The following is a 23,092-nucleotide window of genomic DNA, read 5'->3' as shown; positions in this document are numbered from 1 at the left end:
GCATTATTGGGTCCGCATTTTTGGGTCTGAATTTCGGGGCTGCATTTTGGGGCTGCATTTTTGGGGCTGCAGCTTTGGGGTTGCATTTTGGGGGCTGTTTTTTTGGCGAGGCTGGTTTTTGGGGGTTGCATTTTGGGGTCGCATTTTTGGGAATGTTTTTTTGGGGCTGCTTTTTTGGGGCTGGGGTTTTTTGGGCTGCAGTTTTGGGGCTCCATTTCGGGGCTGTTTTTTGGGGTCCGCATTTTTGGGGTCGCATTTTTGGGCCTGTTTTTTGGGGGCTGCATTTTTGGGACTGTTTTTTTTGGGGGCTGCAGTTGTGGAGCTGCATTTTGGGGCTGTTTTTTTTGATGCCTCAGTTTTGGGGCTCCATTTCGGGGCTGTTTTTTGGGGTCCTCATTTTTGGGGCCGCATTTTTGGGACTGTTTTTTGGGGCTACATTTTTTGGGCTTTTTTTTGGGGGGGGAGGGGGCTGCATTTTTGGGGCCACATTCCGGGGCTGTTTTTTGGGGTCGCATTTTTGGGGTCCCCATTTCGGGTCCCCATTTCGGGGGAGGGCGGCGGCGCCGGGTCTGGGAGGCCTGTGCAAGGCACCCGGGCCGGCGGCTCGTTGGTCTAGGGGTATGATTCTCGCTTAGGGTGCGAGAGGTCCCGGGTTCAATCCGGACGAGCCCTTTTAATTAATTAATTTTTTTTTTTTTTTTTTTTTTTTTTTTTTTTTTGCGGCGCGGAAGCGCCGAAGCCGCTTAGGGCGGAGCTGGTGGGGGATTAAGGCGGGGGGGCCCCGACCTCCCCCCTTCCCCCCCCCAGGTCCGGGGGTGCCCCCCCCAAATCTCCACAGAGCATGGTGGGGCGGGGGGGGAGGGGGCGGTGGGGGGGAGCCCGGGGGGGTGGGAGGCACGGCTGCCCCTCCCGGGGCTCCCATAGTGCCCCCACCCCCAGAGAGGGACCCCCCTTTGGACCCCCTCCTTCTGCTGGGCGCTGGGGGCACTGGGATCCAATGGCACTGGGAGCACTGGGAGCACTGGGAAGTGGGGGCGGTAATGGGGGCACTGGGGCACGGGGAGGTGGGGGCACTGGGAGCACTGGGAGGTGGGGGCACTGGTGGGGGCACTAATGGGGGCACTGGGGCACTAGGAGCTGATGGATCTGGTGGGGGCACTGGGAGCACTGGGAGCTGATGGAACTGGTGGGGGCACTGGGAGCACTGGGAGCTGATGGCGCTGGGAGCACAGGGAGGTGGAGGCACTAAATGGGGGCACTGGGGCACTGGGAGGTGGGGGCACTGGTGAGGGCACTGGTGAGGGCACTGGGAGCACTGGGGTAACTGGGTATTGATGGCACTGTGGTCACAGGTGTCACTGGTGACACTCAGGACACTGGTGGCACTGGTGGGGGCACTGGGAGCACTGGGGGCACTGGGTATTGATGTCACCAGGGTCAGGGGTGTCACTGGGGACACTGGTGTGACTGGTGGCACTGAGCACTGGTGGCACTGGGTGCGGGTGGCAGCGGTTACCGGGGTGACCGGGGGCCGCGGTGACCGCAGTGCCGGCGCCAGGCGCGGTGCCCCCCGCAGGGCCATGGAGCTGAGCGGGTGCCCCTCCGTGGGCAGTGAGTGGGGTGCGGGGGGGCAGGACCCCAGGGTGGGCACCCCAGGGGGACGGGGACCTCATGGGATCGGGATGGGGACCCCATGGGGACAGGGACTCCCAGGGATTGGGACCCCAAGGGACTGGGACCCCCAGGGATTGGGATCCCCGTGGGATGGCGACCCCATGGGGACGGGGACCCCAGGGATTGGGGTGGGGACACCATGGGGAAAGGGACCCTATGGGATTGGGACCCCCAGGGACTGGGACCCCCCAGGAATGGGTACCCCATGGGATCAGGACCCCAAGGAATGGGCACCCCATGGGGACAGGGACCCCATGGACTGGGATCCCAAGGGATTGGGACCCCATGGGGAGGGGGATCCCCAGGGATGGGCACCCCATAGGACAGGCACCCCAGGGATTGGGATGGGGACCCCATGGGTACAGGGACCCTATGGGATCAGGACCCCCAGGGATTGGGATCCCCGGGAATGGGTACCCCATGGGATGGGGACCCCCAAGGATGGGGACTCCCAGGGTTGGGGACACCAAGGGACAAGGACCCCTACAGGATGGGCACCCGATGGGGACAGGGATCCTACAGGATTGGAACCACCAGGGATGGGCACCCCATAGGGATGGGGACCCCGTGGTTTGGGGACCCACCCATGGATGAACACCTCATGGGGACAGGGACCCCAGGGATTGGGACCCCCAGGGATGGGCACACCATGGGACGGAGATCCCATGGGATCAGTACCCCCAGGAATGGGGGTCCCCATGGGGACGGGGACCCCCAGAGATGGACACCCCATGGAGAGGGAACCCCATGGAATCGGGACACACAGGGACAGGAACCCCACGGGGATGGGCACCCCATGGGATGGAGAACCCATAGGATCAGTACCCCCGGGGATGGGGACCCCATGGGGACAGGGACCCCCAGAAATGGGCACCCCATGGGACGGGCACCCCATGGGGATGGGCACCCTGTGGGATGGGCACGCCCATGGGACGTGACACCATGGGATGGGGACCCCATGGGATGTGCCCCCCCGTGTCCCCTCCCCGTGTCCCGCAGCGGCGCTGGGGACGCTGCAGGCGGAGCTGGGCGCACTGCAGGCCGGGCAGGCGGCCAAGCGGGGGTCAGCTTGGAGCGGGCGCTGGCCACGGCGCGGGACGAGGCGGCCACGGCGCGGGACGAGGTGGCCACGTGGCAGCAGGAGGCAACCAGGCTGCGGGGCGAGGCGGCCACGTGGCAGGACGAGGCGGCCACGCTGCGGGACGAGGTGGCCACGTGGCAGCGGGAGGCAACCAGGCTGCGGGACGAGGTGGCCACGTGGCAGCGGGAGGTAGCCACGCTGCAGGAGGAGGTGGCCACGCACCGGGAGCTGGGAGCCCGCTGGGAGCTGGAGGCCACCGCGCTGCGCGCCAGCAGCCATGGCAAGGAGCAGCAGTGGCAGGAGGCCACCTCCGAGGTGGCCCGGCTGCGGGGTACGGGGATGGGGACGGGGATGGGGACAGGGTGGTGGCCGTGGCGTGGCGAGGTGGTGGCTGTGGAGTGATGAGGTGGGGTGGGGGCCGTGGGGAGGAGGGTGGCCATGGCAAGGCAAGGTGGTGGCCATGGAGGGGAGGGTGGTGGCCACGGAGTGGCAAGGGGGTGGCCATGGATTGGAGGGTGGTGGCCAAGGCACAGTGGGATGGTGGCCATGGAGTGGAGGGTGGTGGCCATGGCGTGACACTTTGGTGGCCATGTCACAGTGGGATGGGGGTCATGGAGTGGAGGGTGGTGGCAGTTTGGTGGCCATGGAGGGGAGGGTGGTGGCCAAGGCACGGTGGGATGGTGGCCATGGAGTGGAGGGTGGTGGCCATGGCGTGACACTTTGGTGGCCATGTCACAGTGGGATGGGGGTCATGGAGTGGAGGGTGGTGGCACTTTAGTGGCCATGGAGGGGAGGGTGGTGGCCATGGAGTGGCAAGGGGCTGGTCATGAAGTGGCAACGGGGTGGCCATGGACTGGAGGGTGGTGGCCAAGGCACAGTGGGATGGTGGCCATGGAGTGAAGGGTGGTGGCACTCTGGTAGCCATGGAGTGGCACTTTGGTGGCCATGTTACAACGGGATGGAGGTCATGGAGTGGCAGGGTGGTGGCACTTTAGTGGCCGTGGGGTAGAGGGGGGTGGCCAAGGCACCGTGGGATGGTGGCCATGGACTGGAGGGTGGTGGCAGTCTGGTGGCCGTGCTGTGGCAGGGCGGTGGCCACGTCACGGTGGGACAGTGGCTGTGCCACGGTGTGGGGGGGGTGGTGACACCGTGGCACAGCGCGGTGGCCACCGTGGGGCCGGGAACGAGCCTGGGGGCTGGTGACACCGCGGGGCGCGGTGACACCACAGCGTGTGGGTGACACCCTGGGGCGGGGTGACGCCTCGCTGAGGGTGGGGGTGACACCGCGGGGGGGTGACACTGCGGGAGGTGACACCTCGGGAGGTGACACCGCGGTGACGCCCTGCAGAGGAGCTGGGCCGCGTGGCCGAGGCACACCGGGCGCTGCAGCACCGCCACCGCCGCCCAGGGGACAGCCGGGGACACCGGTACCGCCTGGCCCTGCCCCCGTCCCCTGTCCCTGTCCCCTCACGTGTCCCCCATGGCCACGTCCCCCCCGGCCCCCATCTCCCCTCCCCATGTCCCCACCGGAGGTGTCCCCATGTCCCCGTCCCCCGGGGCCACATCCCCCTGATGACGTCCCCGTGTCCCCATCCCCGTGTCCCACGTGTCCCTGTCCTTATCCCCGCTGTGTCCATGTCCCCTCTGTCCCCTGTGCCCCCTGCCCACATCCCCCTGTCACCCCCTGTCCGTGTCCCCGATCCCCCCCCATGTCCCCATGTCCCCATGACCCCGTGTCCCCTCTCCATGTCCGTGTCCCCCTGCCCACGTGCCCCTGTCCCTGTGTCCCCCTGTCCCTGTGTCCCCTGGGTCCCCCAGGTCCCCCTGCCCGCGTCCCCCTGACCCCATCCATGTCCCCTGACCCCCAGCCATGTCCCCATGTCCCCATGTCCCCCTGTCCCCTCTCCATGTCCATGTCCCCTTCCCCACGTCCCCCTGTCCCCGTGTCCCCCCGTCCCCATCCCTGCCCCCTGTCCCCCAGCCATGTCCCCATGTCCCCACGCCCCCCTCCTGTCCCTGTCCCCATCACTCAGCCCCGTTCCCCCCCCCCGCAGGTTCCCCACCAGCACGGAGCCGCCCCCCCCAGCCCCCCATTGGGGCCCCCCCGGAGCCCCCCCAGCCCACAGAGCCCGGGGGGTCCCGGCCCCACAGCCCAGAGGAGACCCAGGTACGGGGGGGGGGGCAGGGGGGGGGGGTGGTGACACCACCCCGGTGACACCACCCCAGTGACAGTGCCCCCCCCCCCCCAGGCACCCCTCGGGGGGCTCGGGCCCTTCCTGCTCTTCGTGGTGGCCGCCGCCGTCCTCGTGCTGTACCCGCGCCTCAGGCCCCGCTGAGCCCCGCGCCCCCCCTGTGTCACCCCCCTGTGTCACCCCCCTGTGTCACCCCCCCTGTCACCCCTGTCACTGGTTTGGCGGGGGGGCAATACACCACTGCTTCGCACGGCGGGTGTGAGTGTCACGGCTTGGGGACGCGCCCCTGCCACCCGTGGGCACACGTGGCGACGTGCCTGGGGGTGCCACCAGGTCCCTGGGGGTGTCACCAGGTCCCTGTCCCTGTGGGTGCCACTGGTGTCCCCGTCCCCAGCCCTACGGGTGCCACCAGTGTCCCCATCCCCACAGATGCCACCCATGTCCCCATCCCAGTGGGTGCCCCCCATTGTCCATGTGGGTGCTACTGGTGTCCCTGTCCCCATCCCCACGGGTGCCACCCGTGTCCCCATCCCAGTGGGTGCCCCCGTGGGTGCCACCCATGTCCCTATGGGTGCCACCAGTGTCCCCATCCCCACAAATGCCACCCCAGTCCCTGTCCCCACGGGTGCCACCGGTGTCCCCATCCCCATGGGTGCCACCCACGTCCCCGTGGGTGCCACCGGTGTCCCTGTGAGTACCACTGGTGTCCCCCATGGGTGTCACCCGTGTCCCTATGGGTCCCACCAGTGTCCCCGTCCCCATGGGTGCCACCAGTGTCCCCATCCCAGTGGGTGCCACCCGTGTCCCTGTGGGTGCCACCAGTGTCCCCGTCCCCATGGGTGCCACCCAGGTCTCCGTCCCCGCGGGTGCCACCGGTGTCCCCGTCCCAGGCAGCGGCGTGTGCCGGGGTATTTTGGGCCGGGTGCGTGGCGCTGACTCTCCGGGTATTTTTAGCACCCCCCGCTTCCCCGGGGTGCCCCCCCGTCCCCCCCCCCTCCCCCTCGCACGCTGGAAGCTTCCAGGGCCGGTGGCCAGGTGGTGACGTGGTGACACGGGGGGGGGGGGGCACGGACCTGTCCCCAGCCCCAGGGACACCCCGACCCCCCCTGGGACCACGTCACCGCGCGGCGTCACCGGCATCGGGGTCAAGGGGGAGGCACGGGGACAGGCCCCCCCATGGGAATGGGGCCCCGTTAATGGGGGTTATGGGGGGCTGGGGGGGCTGGGGGGGTCATGGGGGGATTTGGGGGTTCAGGGGGTGCTGCAGGGGTTGTGGGGGGACTTGGGGGGTTGGGGGGCTCATGGGGGGTTTGGGGGGCCCGGGGGTGGGGGTGTTTGGGTGTGGAGGTTTGGGGGGGGCTGGGTTTGGGGTTCTGGGGTTATGGGGTATGGCAGTGAGGGGATTGGGGGGGGGGCTGGGTTTTGGGGTGCTCAGGGTGGGGGTGCCCAAGGCATCGTGATTTTGGGGTGCCAGGGTTTGGAGTGTTTGGATTTGGGGTGCTGTGATTTGGGGTGTTGGGGTTTTGGGGTGTTGGGATTTGGGGTGCTGAGGTTTTGGGGTGCCAGGGTTTTGGGGTGATGAGTCATTGGGGAATGGGGACATTGGGGTGCTGCGGTTCCCAGGGCTCTGGGGTGCTGGGGATTTGGGGTGCTGGGGTGTGGGGTCTTGGGGGGACGGGCTTTGGGGTGCTGGGTTCTCGTGGGGGGGGGGTACAGGGATACCGAGTTTTGGGGCACCGGAGATTATGGGTGCAGGGTATCAGATTTTGGGGTGGGAGGTGGTGGTGTTTTGGGGTACAGGGGTCTCAGGGTCCCAGAGTTTTGGGGTGCTGGGTCCCAGCGTTTTGGGGTCCCAGCATTTTGGGGTGCCAGGTTTGGGAGTCTGGTAGTTTTGGGGTCCTGGAGCTTGAGGCCCCAGGTACCAGAGTTTTGGGGTGCTGGAGTCCCGTAGTTTTGAGGTTCTGGTGTTTTGGGATCCCAGAGTACCGGCATCTCGGGGGGCTGGGTACCAGAATTTTGGGGTCCTGGTGTTTCGAGGTCCCAGCTTTATGGGGTACCAGACTTGGGGATCCTGGAGTTTTGGGGCACTGGGTACCAGAGCTTTGGGGTGCTGGGGTCCTGGTGTTTTGGGGTCTTGGGGTCTCAGGATTTTGGGGCACTGGCACCAGGGATCCTGTAGTTCTGAGGTCCTGGTGTTTCAGGGTCTTGGGGCACCGGCACCAGGGGTCCTGTAGTTTTGGGGTCCTTATGTTTTGGGGCACTGGGCCTGGGGTTGCTGCAGTTTTGGGGCCCTGGGTATCAGAGTTTCAGGGTGCTGGGGTCCCGGTGTTTTGGGGTCTTGGGGCACTGGCACCAGGGGTCCCGTAGTTTTGGGGTCCTGGAGTTTTGGGGCCCCGGTAACAGAGTTCTTGGGCACTGGGGTCTTGGCATTTTGGGGCCCCGGGTATCAGAGTTTGGGGTGCTGGGGTCCTGGCGTTTGTGAATTTTGGGGTGCCGGGTCCTGGAGTTTTGGGGCACTGACACGGGGGTTCGCCACATTTCGGGGTCCTGGCGTTTTGGGGTCCCGTAGTTTTGGGTCCTGTAGTTTTGGAATCTCGGCATTTCGGGGTCCCATGGTTTCGGGGTCCCATGGTTTTGGGGTCCCAGCTTTTTGGGTCCCGTAGTTTTGGGGTCCCATAATTTTGGGGTCTTGTAGTTTTGGGTCCCGGCATTTCGGGGCCCCATAGCTTTGGGGTTCTGGCGTTTTGGGGTCCGGGGGTCCCGAAGTTTCGGGTGCCGGAGTTTCGGGCTCCCATAGCTTTGGCGGCCTGGCGTTTGGGCTTCCGGGGTCCCGGCATTTCAGGGTCCTGGCGTTTCGGGGCCCCGGCCCCGCGGGGGGGTCCTGGAGTTTCGGCTCCCGTAGTTTTGGGGTCCGGGGGGGTCCGGTAGCTTCGGGGTCCCGGCGTTTCGGGGTCCCGGCGTTTCGGGGTCCGGGGGCTCCGCGCGCGGGGTCCGGGCGGTTTTCGGGGCTCGTCGTCGGGCGGGGGCCGCGGCCCCCCCCGCGGCTATAAATAGCGGCTGCTGTCACGGGGCGGCCCGGCCGCGATCGCTGCCGCTGCTGCCGCGGGCGGGTCCGCGGGGCCGGGCCCCAGCGCTTTAAAACGGCCCCGGCCGCCCCCCGCCGCCACTCAGCCGCCGGCACCGGCACCGGCACCGACACCGGCACCCACGCGGGACCGCGGCCCCACGCGCCCGGAGGGACACGGCACCGCGGCACCGACCGAGGCTTCGGGACCCCGAGCGGCAGGACCCCAAATCCACGGGACGCCGAGCAGCAGGACCCCGAGGCTACGGGACTCCGAGGAGCAGGACCCCGAATCCACGGGACCCCAAATCCCCGGGATCCCAAATCTACAGGACCCTGAGCGGCGGGACCCCGAAACTCCAGGACCCCGAAACTCCGGGACCCTGAGCAGCAGGACCCCGAATCCACGGGACCCCAAAGCTACGGGACCCTAAAGCTACGGGACCCTGAGCGGCAGGACCCTGAGCGGCAGGACCCCAAAACTCCAGGACCTTGAGGAGCGGGACCCTGAGAAGTGGAATCCTAAAACTCCGGGAGCCCGAGCAGCAGGACCTTGAGAAGCAGGACCCCAAAACTACGAGACCTTGAGCAGGGGGAACCCAAAGCTACAGGACCCCCAAGCAGGGGGACCCCAAAACTACAGGACCCCCAAGCAGGGGGACCCCAAAACTACAGGAGCCCGAGCAGCGGCACCCGCCCGGGGACACCGGGCACCGTCCCCAGGCGCCGGGACCGAGGCGAGGCCACCGTTCCCAAATCCCCGTCCCCATCCCCGTCCCCACCATGAACTCGTCGGGCTACGAGGCGCCGGCGGGCGAGGACCCCGAGGAGCTGCCGGCCACCGAGAAGGACCTGGCGGAGGACGCGCCCTGGAAGAAGATCCAGCAGAACACCTTCACGCGCTGGTGCAACGAGCACCTCAAGTGCGTGCACAAGCGCATCGGGGACCTGCAGCGGGACCTGAGCGACGGGCTGCGGCTCATCGCGCTGCTCGAGGTGCTGAGCCAGAAGAAGATGGGGCGCAAGTACCACCCGCGCCCCAACTTCCGCCAGATGAAGCTGGAGAATGTCTCGGTGGCCCTCGAGTTCCTCGAGCGGGAGCACATCAAGCTGGTGTCCATCGGTGAGCCGAGGGGCTGGGTGTGGGGTTGGTGTGGGGCCAGGTCCTTGCATGGGGCCGTGCTGTGGGGCTGCGCTGCGGGGCCAGGTCCACGTGTGCGTGGGGCTGGGTGTGGGGCTTTGCCATGGGGCTTTGCCATGGGGTTGTGCCATGGGGCCAGGTCCCCGTGTGGGGCTGCGCCATGGGGCTGTGCCGTGAGGTTGGCCTCGTGTATGGGGTTGTGCCGTGGGGTTGTGCCACGGGGCTGTGCCATGGGGCTGGCCTCGTATATGGGGCTGTGCCATGGGGCCAGGTCCATGTGTGGGGCTGTGCCGTGGGGCTGTGCCGTGGGGCTTTGCCATGAGGTTGCCCCATGGGGCCATGCCGTGGGGCTGGCCTCGTGTATGGGGCTGCGCCGTGGGGCTAAGACATTTGTGGGGCCGCGCTATGGGTCCACGCCGTGGTGTGCTCGGGGGTCCGGCTCCCTATGTGAGCACCGTGCCGTGGGGCTGGCCCCACAGGAGGCCGAGCTGTGGGGCCGAGCTGCGGGCGAGGACGTGCCGTGGGGCTGGCCCCACGGGTGGGGCTGGGGGGCTTTGGGTTGTGGGGCTGGGGGCTTTGGGCCGTGGGTTTGGGGGCCTGTGCTATGGGGCTGGGGGGCATTGGGCCATGGGGCTGTGGGTCTGTGCCGTGGGTCTGGCCCCATGGGTGGGGCTGGGGGGCTTTGGGCTGGGGGTCTGGGGGCCCGTGCCTTGGGGCCGGGGGGGTTTGGGGGGGTCCGTGCCATGGGTCTGGCCCCACGGGTGGGTCTGGGGGTCCGCGCCATGGGTCTGGCCCCACGGCTGTGGCTGGGGGTCTTTGTGCCGTGGGTCCGGGGGGTGGGGGGGGGGTGTCGTGGGTCTGCCACCCCCCCCCCCGGGCGGTGCCGTGGGGCCGTGCCGTGGGGCCGCCCCCCGCGTGGGCGCGGCGCTGAGCTCACGCCGCTGGCACGGGGCCGGGCCCCGCTCCCCGCCCGCCGCCCCCGCGCGTGGGGCCCCCCCGGGGCGCCCCCCCCGGACAGCTGCGGGGTGACCCCGCGGCCCCGCGCGTGCGCACGCCGCCCTCGCGCCCCGTGCACGCGCACGCGCGCCCCCCCCCCCCCGGGCACACGTGTGTGGGGGGGGGGGCGCCCTTGCACGCGCGCCCTTGCGCGCCCTTGCACGCGCCCCCCCCCCTCCCCCCCGCCCTTGCACGCGGCGCCCGCGCGCCCCCAAGGGTCCCGTGCACGCTCCCGCGGGCGCGCGCCCTCCCCCCCCCCCAGCGCCGCGCCCCCTCCCCCCCCCCCGCGGCCATTTCCTCCCGACACGCGATCGCTCGGTGGGGCCGGGGGGGGGGAGGGGAGGGGCGGGGGGGGGAGGGGCGCCGAGTTCGTGTTGGGGCCGGGGGGAGGGGCGGGGGCCGGGACCCCCCCCCCCGCACCGCCCCCGGCAGCTCCGTGCCTCAGTTTCCCCCCCCCCGGGCACCCCCCGGCGCTGTGCTGAGGACCCCCGGGGCGGGGGGGGGGGCCCAGGGGGGGGGGTTGGGGACTCCCTCTCCCCCGTGCTCCGGGGGTTTTGGGGTGTCCCCGAGGTGGGGCTGGGGGCTGGGACCTGTCACGGTGCGTCCCCCCCCCCGGGGTGCCCCAGTGTCCCCAGCCCTGTGGGTGCGCCCTGGGTATGGGGGGGGTCCCCAGCCGGGGGTCCTGGGGGTCCCAAATTGGTGCTGGGGGGGTCAGGACGTCCCCATGCGCCTTGGGCACCAGGGGGGGTCCCCAGCCCGGTGCTGGGTGCTGGGGGTCCCCTGTGCATGCGCCCTGGGGGTCCTAGGGGGGGCCCAGCCTGGTGCCGGTGACCCCCACCCGTGCGCTGCGTGCTGAGGGGGGGGTCCCCGGAGCGGTGCCGGGGTGGCCGGGACACCCCCACGTGTGCACCTTGGGGCTCTGGGGGGGTCCCCAGTTTGGTGTGGTGGTGCTGGGGGTCCTGGGGGGTCCCTAACTTGGTGCGGTGGCACCAGGGGTCCTGGGGGGGGGTCCCAGCTTGGTGTGATGGCACCAGGGGTCTTGGGGGCTCCCCAACTTGGTACAGTGGCACTGGGGGTCCCGGGGGTCCCCAAGTTGGTGTGGGGACACTGGGGGGTCCTGGGGGCTCCCCAACTTGGTGAAGTGGCACCGGGAGTCCCGGGGTGTCCCCAGCTTGGTGTGATGGCACTGGGGGTCCCGGGGGGTCCCCAGCTTGGTGGGATGGTGCTTGGGGTCCTGGGGGGTCCCAAACTTGGTGTGATGTGCTGAGGGTTCCAGGGGGTCCCCAGCTTGGTGTGGTGACACCAGGGGTGTCCTAGGGTGTCCCCAACTTGGTGCAGCAGCGATGGGGGTCCCGAGGGATCCTGAACTTGATGTAATGTGCTGGGGGTCCCAGGGGGTCCCCAACTTGGTGTGATGGCACCGGGGGTCCCAGGGGGTCCCCAACTTGGTGCAGTGGCACCAGGAGTCCTGGGGGGGGGTCCCCAACTTGGTGTGGTGGCACCAGGGGTGTCCTAGGGTGTCCCCAGCTTGGTGCAGCAGCACTGGGGGTCCCAGGGGGTCCCTGGCTTGATGTGATGGCACTGGGGGTCCTGGGGTCCCCCAACTTGGTGCGGTGACACCGGGGATCCTGGGAGGTCCCCAGCTTGGTGTAGCGGCACCGGGTGTCCTGGGGTGTCCCCAACTTGGTGTGACGGCACCAGGGGTCCCGGGGGGTCCCCGCTTGGCACCTGAGCCCGTGCCACCCCCCCCCCCCCCCCCCCCCCCCGCAGACAGCAAGGCGATCGTGGACGGGAACCTGAAGCTGATCCTGGGGCTGGTGTGGACGCTGATCCTGCACTACTCCATCTCCATGCCCATGTGGGAGGACGAGGACGAGGAGGACGCGCGGCGGCAGACCCCGAAGCAGCGCCTGCTGGGCTGGATCCAGAACAAGGTGCCCCAGCTGCCCATCACCAACTTCAACCGCGACTGGCAGGACGGGAAGGCGCTGGGGGCACTGGTGGACAACTGCGCGCCCGGTGAGGGGGGGGGGGGGCGCGGGGGGGGCGGGGGGGGTTGGGGGGCTGGGGGGGATATGGGGTTGTGGGGGGCTATGGGGGTAGAGGGGCTGGGGGGTGTGGGGGGGACATGGGAGGCATAGAGGCTGGGGGACGTGGGGGGGAATAGGGGCTGGGGGGGGCGTGGGGGGCATGGGGGGGCATGGGGGGCTGGGGGTGTTGGGGGGCTATGGGGTGTGGGGGGCTATGGGGGTATAGGGGCTAGGGGGGTGTGGGGGAGTATGGGGGGTGGGCGGCGTGGGGGGACATGGGGGGCGTTGGGGAGCGTGGGGGGGGGGGGGGGGGACATGGGTCTATGGGGCCTGGGGGGATATGGGGGGTGTGGGGGGTTATGGGGGGACATGGGGGGCTATGGGCAGCTATGGGGGGTGGGGGACTATGGGGGGCCATGGGGGTATGGGGGCTGGGAGGACATGGGGGGGATTTAGGGGCATGGGGGGGCTATGGGGAATGGGGGGCTATGGGGAGAATGGGGGGGGGGGGCTCTGGGCAGCTGTGGGAGTCTGGGCAGCTGTGTGGAGTGGGGGTCTCTGGGGGCTATGGGGGGACTATTGGGGTATGGGGGCTGGGGGGGGGCTATTGGGGTACAGGGGGCATAGGGGGTGGGGCAGTATGGAAGGGCTATGGGGGGGTCGGGGGGCTGTGGGGGGCACTTTGGTGCGTTGTGCACCCCCAGGCTGCGGTCGTGGGTGGCCGTGAGGGGGACATGGGGGGGCTGTGGGAGGGGGGTGTGCAGTGGGGTGCTGACCCCGGGGGTGCCCCGCTGCCCCCCCCCCCCCCCCAGGGCTGTGCCCCGACTGGGAGAGCTGGGACCCCAACCAGCCCGTGCAGAACGCGCGCGAGGCCATGCAGCAGGCGGACGACTGGCTCGGCGTGCCCCAGGCATGTGGGGGGGGGCACGGGGGGGGCTGGGCATGGGGTACCCTTGGGAATGGGGGGAGGGGTCCCTGGATATGGGGGGAGGGGGTCCTGGGGGTATGGGGGGGGTGTGGTGTGCTGGGGGTCATGGGGGACCCCTGGGTATGGGGGGGGTCACCAGGTGTGTGTGGGGGTCCCCTGGGTGCAGGGGGGGGCCTGGGTGCAGTGGGGACCCCTAGGTATGGGGAGTCCCCAGGTGGGGGGGGTGTCCATTGGGTAGGGGGGGGACCCCTGGGGATGGGTGTCCCTGAGGGGCAGGGGGGTCCTTTGGGTGGGGGTGGTTGCTGGGTGTGGAGGGTCCCCAGGGTGCAGGGGGGGTCCCTGAGAATGTGGGGGGTGGTCCTTTGTGTATGGGGGAGGGTCCTTTGGGTATGGGGGGGTCCTTTGAGTAAGGGGGAGGCCCCGATATGGGGGGGGGTCCCCTGGGGATGGGTGTCCCCAAGGTGCAGGGGTGTCCCCAGGTGTGGGGTGTCTCCGGGTCTGGGGGTCTCGTGGTGCAGGGGTCACAGCACTAACGGGGGGGGCGCCTGCAGGTGATCGCCCCCGAGGAGATCGTGGACCCCAACGTGGATGAGCACTCGGTGATGACCTACCTGTCCCAGTTCCCCAAGGCCAAGCTCAAGCCCGGCGCCCCCCTGCGCTCCCGGCAGCTGCAGCCCGCGCGCGCCCGCGCCTACGGGCCCGGTACGGGGACACAGGGGGACACGGGGGACATGGGGGGAGGCTGAAAGCCCAGGGATCCCCCCATGTGTGGGGATGACCCCCAAGGGGCTCTGGGGACACGTCCTTGTGGGGGTATGGCCATGGTGGTGACGTGTCCCCGTGGTGGCACGGTCATGATATGGCCATGGTGACAGTGGGGACATGTCCTCATGGTGGCATGGCCATACCATGGCAACAACGGGGACATGTCCTTGCAGTGGCACGGCCATACCATGATCATGGTGGCACTGGGGACATGTCCTTTTGGTGGCATGGCCATGGTGGCACTGAGGATGTGTTCTATGGTGGCATGGCCATGCCATGGCCATGGTGGCACTGGGGACATGTCCTCACAGTGAGGTGGCTGTGGTGGCCCTGGTGACACTGGGAACGTGTCCTCATGGTGGCATGGTCATGGCATGGCCATGGGGACACTGGGAACATGTCCTCATGGTGGCACACCTGTGGGGACACTGAGGACAAGTCCTTATGGTGAGGTGGCCATGATGGTGCTGGGTGGCAGTGGGGATGTGTCCTGGTGGTGACACGGCCACGGTGGTGCCGGGGTGATGTCCCGTGGTGGTGGGGAGGTGCCGGGGGGGCTGGGGGTGACGGCGCATGCTGACCCCGTCCCTCAGGCATCGAGCCCCAGGGGAACACGGTGCTGAAGCCGGCGCAGTTCACGGTGGAGACGCTGGACGCCGGCGTGGGCGAGGTGCTCGTCTACATCGAGGACCCCGAGGGCCACACCGAGGAGGTGCGAGGGGACCCCGCTGCGTCCCCGTCCCCAACACCCGCTGGGGACGCTGGGGACAAGGGTCGGGGTGCCGTGCCCCATCGCGGTGACCTCTGTGGGGTTGGTGACACCGTGTCCCCCCCCTTGGGGCTGTTGCCGCAGGCCAAGGTGGTCCCCAACAACGACAAGAAGAGGACATACTCTGTCACCTATGTCCCGAAGGTCGCGGGGCTGCACAAGGTGAGGGCACCAGTGGGGGGCACCAGGGTGGGGCAGCGGGTCCTCGGGGTGGCCCATGGGGGTCCTCAGGGTGTCCCCAAGGTATGGAATTGGGGTCCTTGGGGTGTCCTCAAAGGGTGACACTGGGTCCTTGGGGTGTCCCCAGGGTCTGAGACTGGGGTCCTTGGGGTGTTCCACGGAGGTCCCCGAGGTGTGGAATTGGGGTCCTCTGGGTGTCCCATGGGGGTCCTTGGGGTGTCCCCAGTGTGTGGCACTGGGTCCTCGGGGTGTCCTACAGAGGTACCCAAGGTGTGGCAGTGGGTCCTTGGGGTGTCACCAAGTTGTCACACTGGGTCCTTGGGGTGTCCCATGGAGGTCCTCAAGGTGCAGCATTGAGGTCCTTGGGGTATTCCATGAAGGTCCCCAAGGTGTGACTTTGGGGTCCTCAGGGTGTCCCATGGGGATCCCCAAGGTGTGATGTTGGGGTCCTCTGGGTGTCCCATGGGGGTCCTTGGGGTGTCCCCAAGGTGTGGAATTGGGTTCCTCGGGGTGTCCCACGGAGGTCCCCAAGGTGTGGCACTGGGTCTTTGGGGTGTCCCCAAGGGGTGACACTGGGTCCTTGGGGTGTCCCTATGGTGTGGCACTGGGTGCTTATTGTGTCCCATGGAGGTCCTCAAGGTGGGACACTGGGTTCTTGGGGTGTCCCATGGAGGTCCCCAAGGTGTGGCAGTAGGGTCCTCGGGGTGTCCCATGGAGGTCCCCAAGGCGCAGCATTGAGGTCTTTGGGGTATTCCATGAAGGTCCCCAAGGTGTGACACTTGGGTCTGCAGGGTGTCCCATGGAGGTCCCCAGGGTGTGGCGCTGGGTCCTCGGGGTGTCCCCAAGGTGTGACACTGGTGTCCTCGTGGTGTCCCGCAGGTGACGGTGCTGTTCGCGGGGCAGAACATCGACAAGAGCCCCTTCGGCGTCAACGTGGGCATGGCGCTGGGTGACGCCAGCAAGGTGACAGCGCGCGGCCCCGGCCTGGAGCCCGTGGGCAACGTGGCCAACAAGACCACCTACTTCGACATCTACACCGCAGGTGGGCGGCGGGGACACCACGCCGTGGGGACACAGGCGGGGGCGTGCTGGTGGCACTGGGTGGCACCGGGGCCATGTCCTCATGGTGGCAGGGCTGTGGCATGGCCTGGTGGCACTGGGGACATGTCCTCATGGTGGCGGGGCTGTGGTGGCACTGGGTGGCACCAGGGCTGTGTCCTCGTGGTGGCATGGCTGTGGTGGCACTGGGGCCATGTCCTCTTGGTGGCAGGGCTGTGGTGGCACTGGGTGGTTCTGTGGCCATCTCCTCCTGGTGCCATGTCATGATATTGTGGCACCAGGGCCATGTCCTCCTGGTGTCACGGCCACGTGTCATGATACGGTGGCACTGGGGCCATTTCCTCCTGGTGGCGCAACCACATCATGATTTGGTGGCACTGAGGCCATGTCCTGATGGCACGGCCATGTCATGATGTGGTGGCACTGGGGCCACATCTTCCTGGTGGCATGGCCATGCCACGAAATGGTGGCACCAGGGCCAGGTCCTCCTGGTGGCACAGTCACATGTCATGATGTGGTGGCACCAGGACCACGCTCTCCTGGTGGCATGGTCACATATCATGATGTGGTGGCACTGGGGCCATGTTCTCCTGGCGACATGGCCACGTCATGATGCGATGGCACTGGGGCCATGTCTTGGTGTCACGGCCACGCCACGACGTGGTGTCACCGGGGCCACGTCCTGGTGTCACGGTGGCATTGTGGTGCTGAGGCCGTGTCCTGGTGGTGGCAGGGGCCGGCGCGGGCGACGTGGGCGTGGTGATCGTGGACCCGCAGGGGCGGCGCGACACGGTGGAGGTGATGCTGGAGGACAAGGGGGACAGCACGTTCCGCTGCACCTACCGGCCCGCGCTGCAGGGCCCGCACCTCGTGCACGTCACCTACGCGGGCGCGCAGATCCCCAGGAGCCCCTTCACCGTCAACGTGGCCGAAGGTGAGAGCGGGCCCCGATGTCCCCAACGTGGCCCTGGGGTGTCCTCGTATCCCTGGTGTCCCTGCCACATCCACTGGTCCCCCTGGTGGCCCCCCACAGCCCCCCTATGTCTTTGGGGACCTCCTGGCATCCCCTTGTCCCCTGGTGTCTCCACGGCCCTCTTAATGTCCCTTGTGCCCCCGTGGCGCCTCCTTGTCCCCAGAGTGTCCCCACAGCCTTTTATAGGGACCCCGTAGCACCTTCCTGTCCCCAGGATGTCCCCATGGACCCCCCCCTTATGTCCCTGCTGTCCCCATAGCACCCCACTGTCCCCAGGGTGTCCCCATGGCCCTCTGGTGTCCGTGCTGTCCCCACGGCACCCCCTTGTCCCCAGGGTGTCCCTGTGCCCCCTCCCAATTTCCCTGGTGTCCCAGTGGCACCCTGATGTCCCTGGTGTCCCTATAGCACCTCCCGTCCCCAAGGTGTCCCCATGCCCCCCCCCAATGTCCCTGGTGTCCCTGTAGCACCCCCCTGTCCCCAGGGTGTCCCCATGCCCCCCTTGACATCCCTGGCACCCCCATAGCACCCCACTGTTCCCACGGTGTCCCTATGCCCCCCTTGTCCCCAAGGTGTCCCCATGCCCCCCCAATGCCCCTGGCACCCCCATAGCACCCCCTGCCCCCAGGCTGTCCCCAAGGCACCCCCTTGCCCCCAGGTCCCTCTTACACCCCCGTTACACCCCCCATTACCCCCCCATGGTGCTGGGTGCCAGGCGGGGGTGCTGAGTGTGACCCCCCCCCAGCCTGCAGCCCCGCCGCGTGCCGTGCCTCGGGCCGGGGGCTGCAGCCCAAGGGGGTGCGGGTGCAGGAGGCGGCCGCCTTCAGGGTCTTCACCAAGGGCGCCGGCACCGGGGAGCTGCGGGTGCTGGTCAAGGGGCCTGGTGAGTGTGCAAGGGGGGGGGCGTGGGTGTACTGAGCTGGGGGTGTGCGCTGAGCTGGGGGTGTGCAGGGGGTGTATGGGGTGTGCGCGGGGGTGCGAGGGGTGTGCATGGGGTGTGCACTGAGCTGGGGGTGTGCAGGGGGTGCGTGGGGCGTGCACGGGGGTGCGAGGGATGCGCAATAGGACGAGCGCTGAGCTGGGTGCGTGCGTGTGTAACGGGTGTGCAAGGGGGGGGGGTGTGCACGGGTGCGTGTGCCCAGCACCGTGCGCCTGCCGCTGCTGCCCCCTGCTGGGAGCCGCAGCCGCGGGTCCGTGGGGCGGGGGGAGGCGGGGGGGGGGACGTGGGGGGCCCTGGGGGTTCCCTTTTGGGGGGGGGGGGAGGGTCAGTGGTTGGGGGTGCTGGGGGGGTGCCCATTATGGGGGCGGGCTCACGGGTGGGGGCGGGTTGGGGTACCCATGGGGGTGCTATGGGGGTACCGTGGGGGGGTGCCCATTGCGAGGGGGGGGGCACATGGATGGGGGTGCATGGGGGGGGCAGTGTTGGAGTCCCATGGGGGTGTCCTGGGGGTGCCCCTTGGGGTGGGCACGTGGCTGGGGGTGCCCATGGGGTGCCGTGGGGGTGTCCTGGAGTTGTTATGGGGGTACCGTGGGGGTGCTCATGGGGGGGGTAAATCAATAGTGAGGGGGTTCGGGGGGGGGAGGGAATCAATAGTGGGGGTGTTCTGGGGGTGCCCATTGCAGGGGGGGGTCACGGATGGGGGCGCACAGTTGGGGTACCCCAAGGGTGCCCCATAGGCGCACAGTGGGGGCGCACAATTGGGGAACCCATTGTGTGTGTGTGTGTGGGGGGGGGGGGGGTTCCCCGGGTGGGGGCACCCCGAGGTGACCCCCCCGTTGTCGTCCGCCCCCCCCTCCCCAGACGGCACGGAGCTGCCGGTGTCGGTGCGGGACGTTGGAGACGGGGTCTACGCCTGCGAGTACCGCCCGGTGCAGCCCGGCACCCACCTGGTGGCCATCACCTGGGGGGGCTGCGCCATCCCCCGCAGGTAAGCAGGGTTTGGGAGGGCACCGGGGGGGGGGGGGGCCGGGTCGTGGAGGTGTCCCCCCCGCCCCACCCTGACCCGTCCCCGCAGCCCCTTCGAGGTGCAGGTGTCCCCCGAGGCCGGCTCGCAGAAGGTGCGCGCCTGGGGGCCGGGGCTGGAGACCGGCGTGGTGGGGAGGTCGGCCGACTTCGTGGTGGAGGCCATCGGCACCGAAGTGGGGACGCTGGGTGAGTGGGGGGCAGGGGGGGCACGGGGATGGGGGTGGGGGGACAGGGACAGTGGGGGGTCACCGTGGTTGGGACATGGGGACAGGTTTGGTGGCACCGTGGTGGGGATGTGGGGATAGGGTGGGTGGCACCGTGGTGGGGATGTGGGTATGGCTGGTGGCACCGTGGTGGGGACATTGGGGGTTGGGTGGGTGGCACCACGGTGGGGACATGGGGACAGGATGGAGTGTCACCGTGGTGGGGACATGGGGATAGGGTGGGTGGCACTGTGGTGGGGACGTGGGCATGGATGGTGGCACCATGGTGGGGGTGTGGGCACAGGTTTGGTGGCACCATGGTGGGGACACGGGCATGGGTTTGGTGGCACTGTGGTGGGGACATGGGGATAGGTTTGGTGGTGCCATGGTGAGGACGTGGCCACGGGGTGAGCACCACCTTGCCGGGGACACCCGTCTGGGGCCGAGACCCTGTCCGGGTGCCACCACCGCGTCCCCATGACCCCCCGTGTCCCCCCCCACCCGTGTCCCCCCCCCCCCAGGTTTCTCCATCGAGGGCCCCTCGCAGGCCAAGATCGAGTGCGACGACCGCGGGGACGGCTCCTGCGACGTGCGCTACTGGCCCACGGAGCCGGGCGAGTACGCCGTGCACGTGGTGTGCGACGACGAGGACATCCGCGACAGCCCCTTCATCGCCCGCATCCTGCCCGCGCCCCCTGACTGCTTCCCCGAGAAGGTACCCCCCTGTCTCCCCCCGACATGTCCCCCCCCATATGACCTCCATGTCCCCCCCGTGTCACCTCCGTGTCATCTCTGTGTCCCCCGTGTCCTCTCCCGTCACCCCCGTGCCCGCCCTGGCTCTTCATCTGTCCCCCCCATGCTCCCCCCCTTTTTCTCTCTGTCCCCTCAGTGCCATCCCTTTTTGCCCCCCCCATGCCCCCTCCTGTCTCCCCGTGTCCCCCCCCATGTCCCCCCGTGTCCCCATGTGACCACTTGTCACCTGTCCCCCCCATGTCCCCCTCTGTGTCACCCCCTTCTCACCCTGTGTCCCCCCCATATTCCCCCCACATCCCCCCTTCTCACCCCAGGTCACCCCACATCCCCCCCCCATGTCCCACCCATGTCCCCCACCCTGTCCCCCCACCCCCCAGTCACCCCCAGCACCCACGGGTGCCCCTCACCCCTTCCCCCAGCATCCCCCACTCTCCCCCCCCGGACACCCGGACACCTTCCCAGTTTGGGGGCCGCCCCCAGGGCCCCCCCGAGCCATGTCCCTGTCCCTCCCCCCCAGGTGAAGGCGTGGGGGCCAGGGCTGGAGCCCTCGGGGGTCATCGTGCAGCGCCCGGCCGAGTTCACCATCGACGCACGAGGTGCCGGCCGCGGGGACCTGCGGCTCTACGCACAGGTGGGTCCCGAGGAGGGGGTCCCGGGGGGGTCCCAGGGGGTCTCAGGGGGCTGCCGGGGGTCCCTCACCTCTGTTGCCCCCCCCAGGACGCCGAGGGGTGCCCCATCGACATCAAGGTGAAGGACAACGGGGACGGCACCTACCAGTGCACCTACGTGCCCACCAGGGCCATCAAGCACACCATCATCGTCACCTGGGGGGGCGTCAACGTGCCCCGTAGCCCCTTCCGCGTGCGTGGGGGTCTGGGGGGGTGGGGGGGGCGAGGGGAAGGGGGTGGGGGGAGGGCAGGGGGGGCGTTGGGGTGCTAGGAGCAAGGGGAAGGTGGTGGTGTGGGTATGGGGTGCATGGGGTATGGGGTATGGGGTGTGTGGGGTGCTAGGAGCAAGGAGAAGGGGCTGGTATGGGTTTGGGGTGCGTGGGGTATGGGGAGTGTGGGGTGTGTTGGGGTGTGGGGTGCTAGGAACAAGGAGAAGGTGCTGGAATGGATATGGGGTGCATGGGGTGCCTAGTGCAGCTATGGGGTGCGTGGGGTATGGTGGGGTGTGGGGTGCAAGGAGCAAGGCGAAGGTGCTGGGCATGGATGTGGGGTGCAGGGGGTTATGGGGGTGAATAGGGTGTGGGGTGCATTGGGGTGTGGGGTGCCAGGCGCAAGGAGAAGGTTCTGGTGTGGGTATGGGCGTGGGGTGCGTGGGGTGTGGGGTGCCAGGCACAAGCATCAGGGTGCCAGGCACAGATATGGGGTGTGTGGGGTGCCAGGAGCAAGGCAAGGTGCTGGTGTGGGTATGGGGTGTGGGGTGTGTGGGATATGGGGTGCCAGGCGCATCGGGGCGCATCAGGGTGCCAGGCACAGATATGGGGTGTTTGGGACGTGGGGTGCTAGGCACAAGGCGAAGGTGCTGAGCACAGGGTGGGTGTTACGGGGACGGGAACGGGGTGAGTGACAAGGGGGTGCTGGGTACGGGTATGGGGCACGGTTATGGGGACAGGTCTGTGGGGCGCACCCCGGTCTATGGGGCGCGTGGTCCATGGGGTGCCAGGCGGGAGGATGGGGCGCACCCTAGGGGGTCCGCGCTCCGTGGGGTGCATGGTTGGTGGGGTCCATGCACCCCACAGCACCCCACTGATGCGGGCGCCCCACAGGTGAGCGTGGGCGAGGGCAGCCACCCGGGGCGCGTGCGGGTGCACGGCCCGGGCGTGGAGAAGACGGGGCTGAAGGCGGGCGAGCCCACCTACTTCACCGTGGACTGCAGCGAGGCCGGGCAAGGTGGGGACCCGTCCCCGTCCCGCTGTCCCCGTCCCCTTGTCCCCATCCCTGTCCCCTTGTCCCTGTCCCCGTGGCACGGTGCCAGTGGCACTGATGGCCCCCCGCCCGCAGGGGACGTGAGCATCGGCATCAAGTGCGCGCCGGGCGTGGTGGGGCCGCTGGAGGCCGACATCGATTTCGACATCATCAAGAACGACAACGACACCTTCACCGTCAAGTACACGCCGCCCGGCGCCGGGCTCTACACCATCATGGTGCTCTTCGCCAACCAGGTGCGCCGCCGGGACGCCTGTCCCCACGGGGACACTCGTGCCGTGGTGGTGCCACCCCCACGGGGCCACTCGTCCCCAGCAGTGCCACTTGTGCCACAGTGGTGCTACCCCCACGATGCCACTTGTATCCAGTGGTGCCACTTGTGCCATGGTGGTGCCACCCCCACGTGGCCGCTCGTCCCCTTCCAGTGCCTCTTGTCCCATGGTGGTGCCACCCCCATGGTGCCACTTGTCTCCAGTGGTGCCACTTGTGCCATGATGGTGCCACTCGTCCCCCACAGTGCCACTTGTGCCTAGTGGTGCCACTTGTGCCATGGTAGTGCCACTCGTTCCCTACCAGTGCCGCTTGTGCCATGGTGGTGCTACTTGTCCCCAGGGGTGCCACTCGCACCCCTGGTGGTGCCACTTGTGCCCAGCAGTGCCACTTGTCCCCTAGCAGTATCACTCATCCCCTGGCGGTGTCACTCCTGGCACGCACCCACCCACGTCCCTTGGCCGTGCTGCTTTGGGGTTGTGCCACCCCGTCCCTTGGCCATGTCCCCTGTCCCCAGGCTGTGTCCCCAGCCATGCTGTCTGTCCCCTGGCAGCACCTCCTGGCAGTGTCCCCTTTCACTCAGCTGTGCCCCCTGTCCCTGGCCGTGTCCTCTGGCGGCGTCCTTGGTCCTGGCCATGTCCCTGGGCCACGTCCCCTGTCCTTGCCATGACCCTGACCGTGTCCCTTGTCCATGGCAGTGCCATCCTGTCCCTGGCCGTTTCCCCTGTCCCCGACTGTGCTCCGTGTCCCCTGGCCACGTCCCCTGTCCCTGGTGGTGTCCCCTGGTGGTGTCCTTTGTCCTGGCCGTGTCCCTGGGCCACGTCCCCTGTGCTTGCCATGACCCTGACCGGGTCGCTCATCTGTAGCAGTGCCACCCCATCCCTGGCCATGCTCCATGTCCCTGTCCCCTGTCCCTGGCTGTGTCCCTGACCCGAGCCTGTCCCTGCAGGAGATCCCCAGCAGCCCGTTCCGCATCAAGGTGGACCCATGCCACGACAGCAGCAAGGTCAAGGCGGAGGGGCCCGGCCTCAGCCGCACGGGTGAGGGGACGGGGACGGGGTTTGGGGGCTGGGGGGCGCTGGGTTTAGGGGTCTCATGGCGCTGTGGGTCTGGGCGCCGT

At 68.6% G+C, this 23,092-nt stretch overlaps 2 protein-coding genes across 2 annotated transcripts in view; both read left to right on the top strand.

Annotated features, from left to right (window-relative positions):
* The first annotated feature begins 2,632 nt into the window (after positions 1-2,632).
* LOC121060822 (nascent polypeptide-associated complex subunit alpha, muscle-specific form-like) lies at positions 2,633-8,445 on the top strand. Its single transcript, XM_040538951.1, has 5 exons — positions 2,633-3,086; positions 4,104-4,182; positions 4,810-4,922; positions 5,005-5,399; positions 8,344-8,445. The coding sequence occupies exons 1-5, from the start codon at positions 2,633-2,635 to the stop codon at positions 8,443-8,445; spliced, it is 1,143 nt and encodes a 380-aa protein (XP_040394885.1).
* Positions 8,044-23,092, top strand: part of FLNC (filamin C) — a 31,906-nt gene continuing 16,857 nt past the window's right edge. Inside the window, exons 1-17 of the mRNA XM_040545177.1 lie at positions 8,044-9,134; positions 11,919-12,167; positions 12,991-13,088; positions 13,658-13,808; positions 14,465-14,583; positions 14,725-14,802; positions 15,700-15,862; positions 16,613-16,813; positions 17,595-17,732; positions 18,651-18,777; positions 18,865-19,001; positions 19,540-19,733; positions 20,289-20,402; positions 20,489-20,632; positions 21,543-21,666; positions 21,778-21,938; positions 22,922-23,012. Of these exons, the coding sequence (XP_040401111.1) occupies positions 8,795-9,134; positions 11,919-12,167; positions 12,991-13,088; positions 13,658-13,808; positions 14,465-14,583; positions 14,725-14,802; positions 15,700-15,862; positions 16,613-16,813; positions 17,595-17,732; positions 18,651-18,777; positions 18,865-19,001; positions 19,540-19,733; positions 20,289-20,402; positions 20,489-20,632; positions 21,543-21,666; positions 21,778-21,938; positions 22,922-23,012 (2,629 nt within the window). The 5' untranslated portion in view covers positions 8,044-8,794. The remainder of the gene's footprint in view (positions 9,135-11,918; positions 12,168-12,990; positions 13,089-13,657; positions 13,809-14,464; positions 14,584-14,724; positions 14,803-15,699; positions 15,863-16,612; positions 16,814-17,594; positions 17,733-18,650; positions 18,778-18,864; positions 19,002-19,539; positions 19,734-20,288; positions 20,403-20,488; positions 20,633-21,542; positions 21,667-21,777; positions 21,939-22,921; positions 23,013-23,092) is intronic.

The sequence above is a fragment of the Cygnus olor genome, chromosome 1 (genome assembly GCF_009769625.2).
Source record: "Cygnus olor isolate bCygOlo1 chromosome 1, bCygOlo1.pri.v2, whole genome shotgun sequence".
In the NCBI taxonomy this organism is placed as follows: domain Eukaryota; kingdom Metazoa; phylum Chordata; class Aves; order Anseriformes; family Anatidae; genus Cygnus; species Cygnus olor.
The sequence above is the reverse complement of the archived record's forward strand: the minus strand, read 5'-3'. Positions and strand labels throughout refer to the sequence as shown.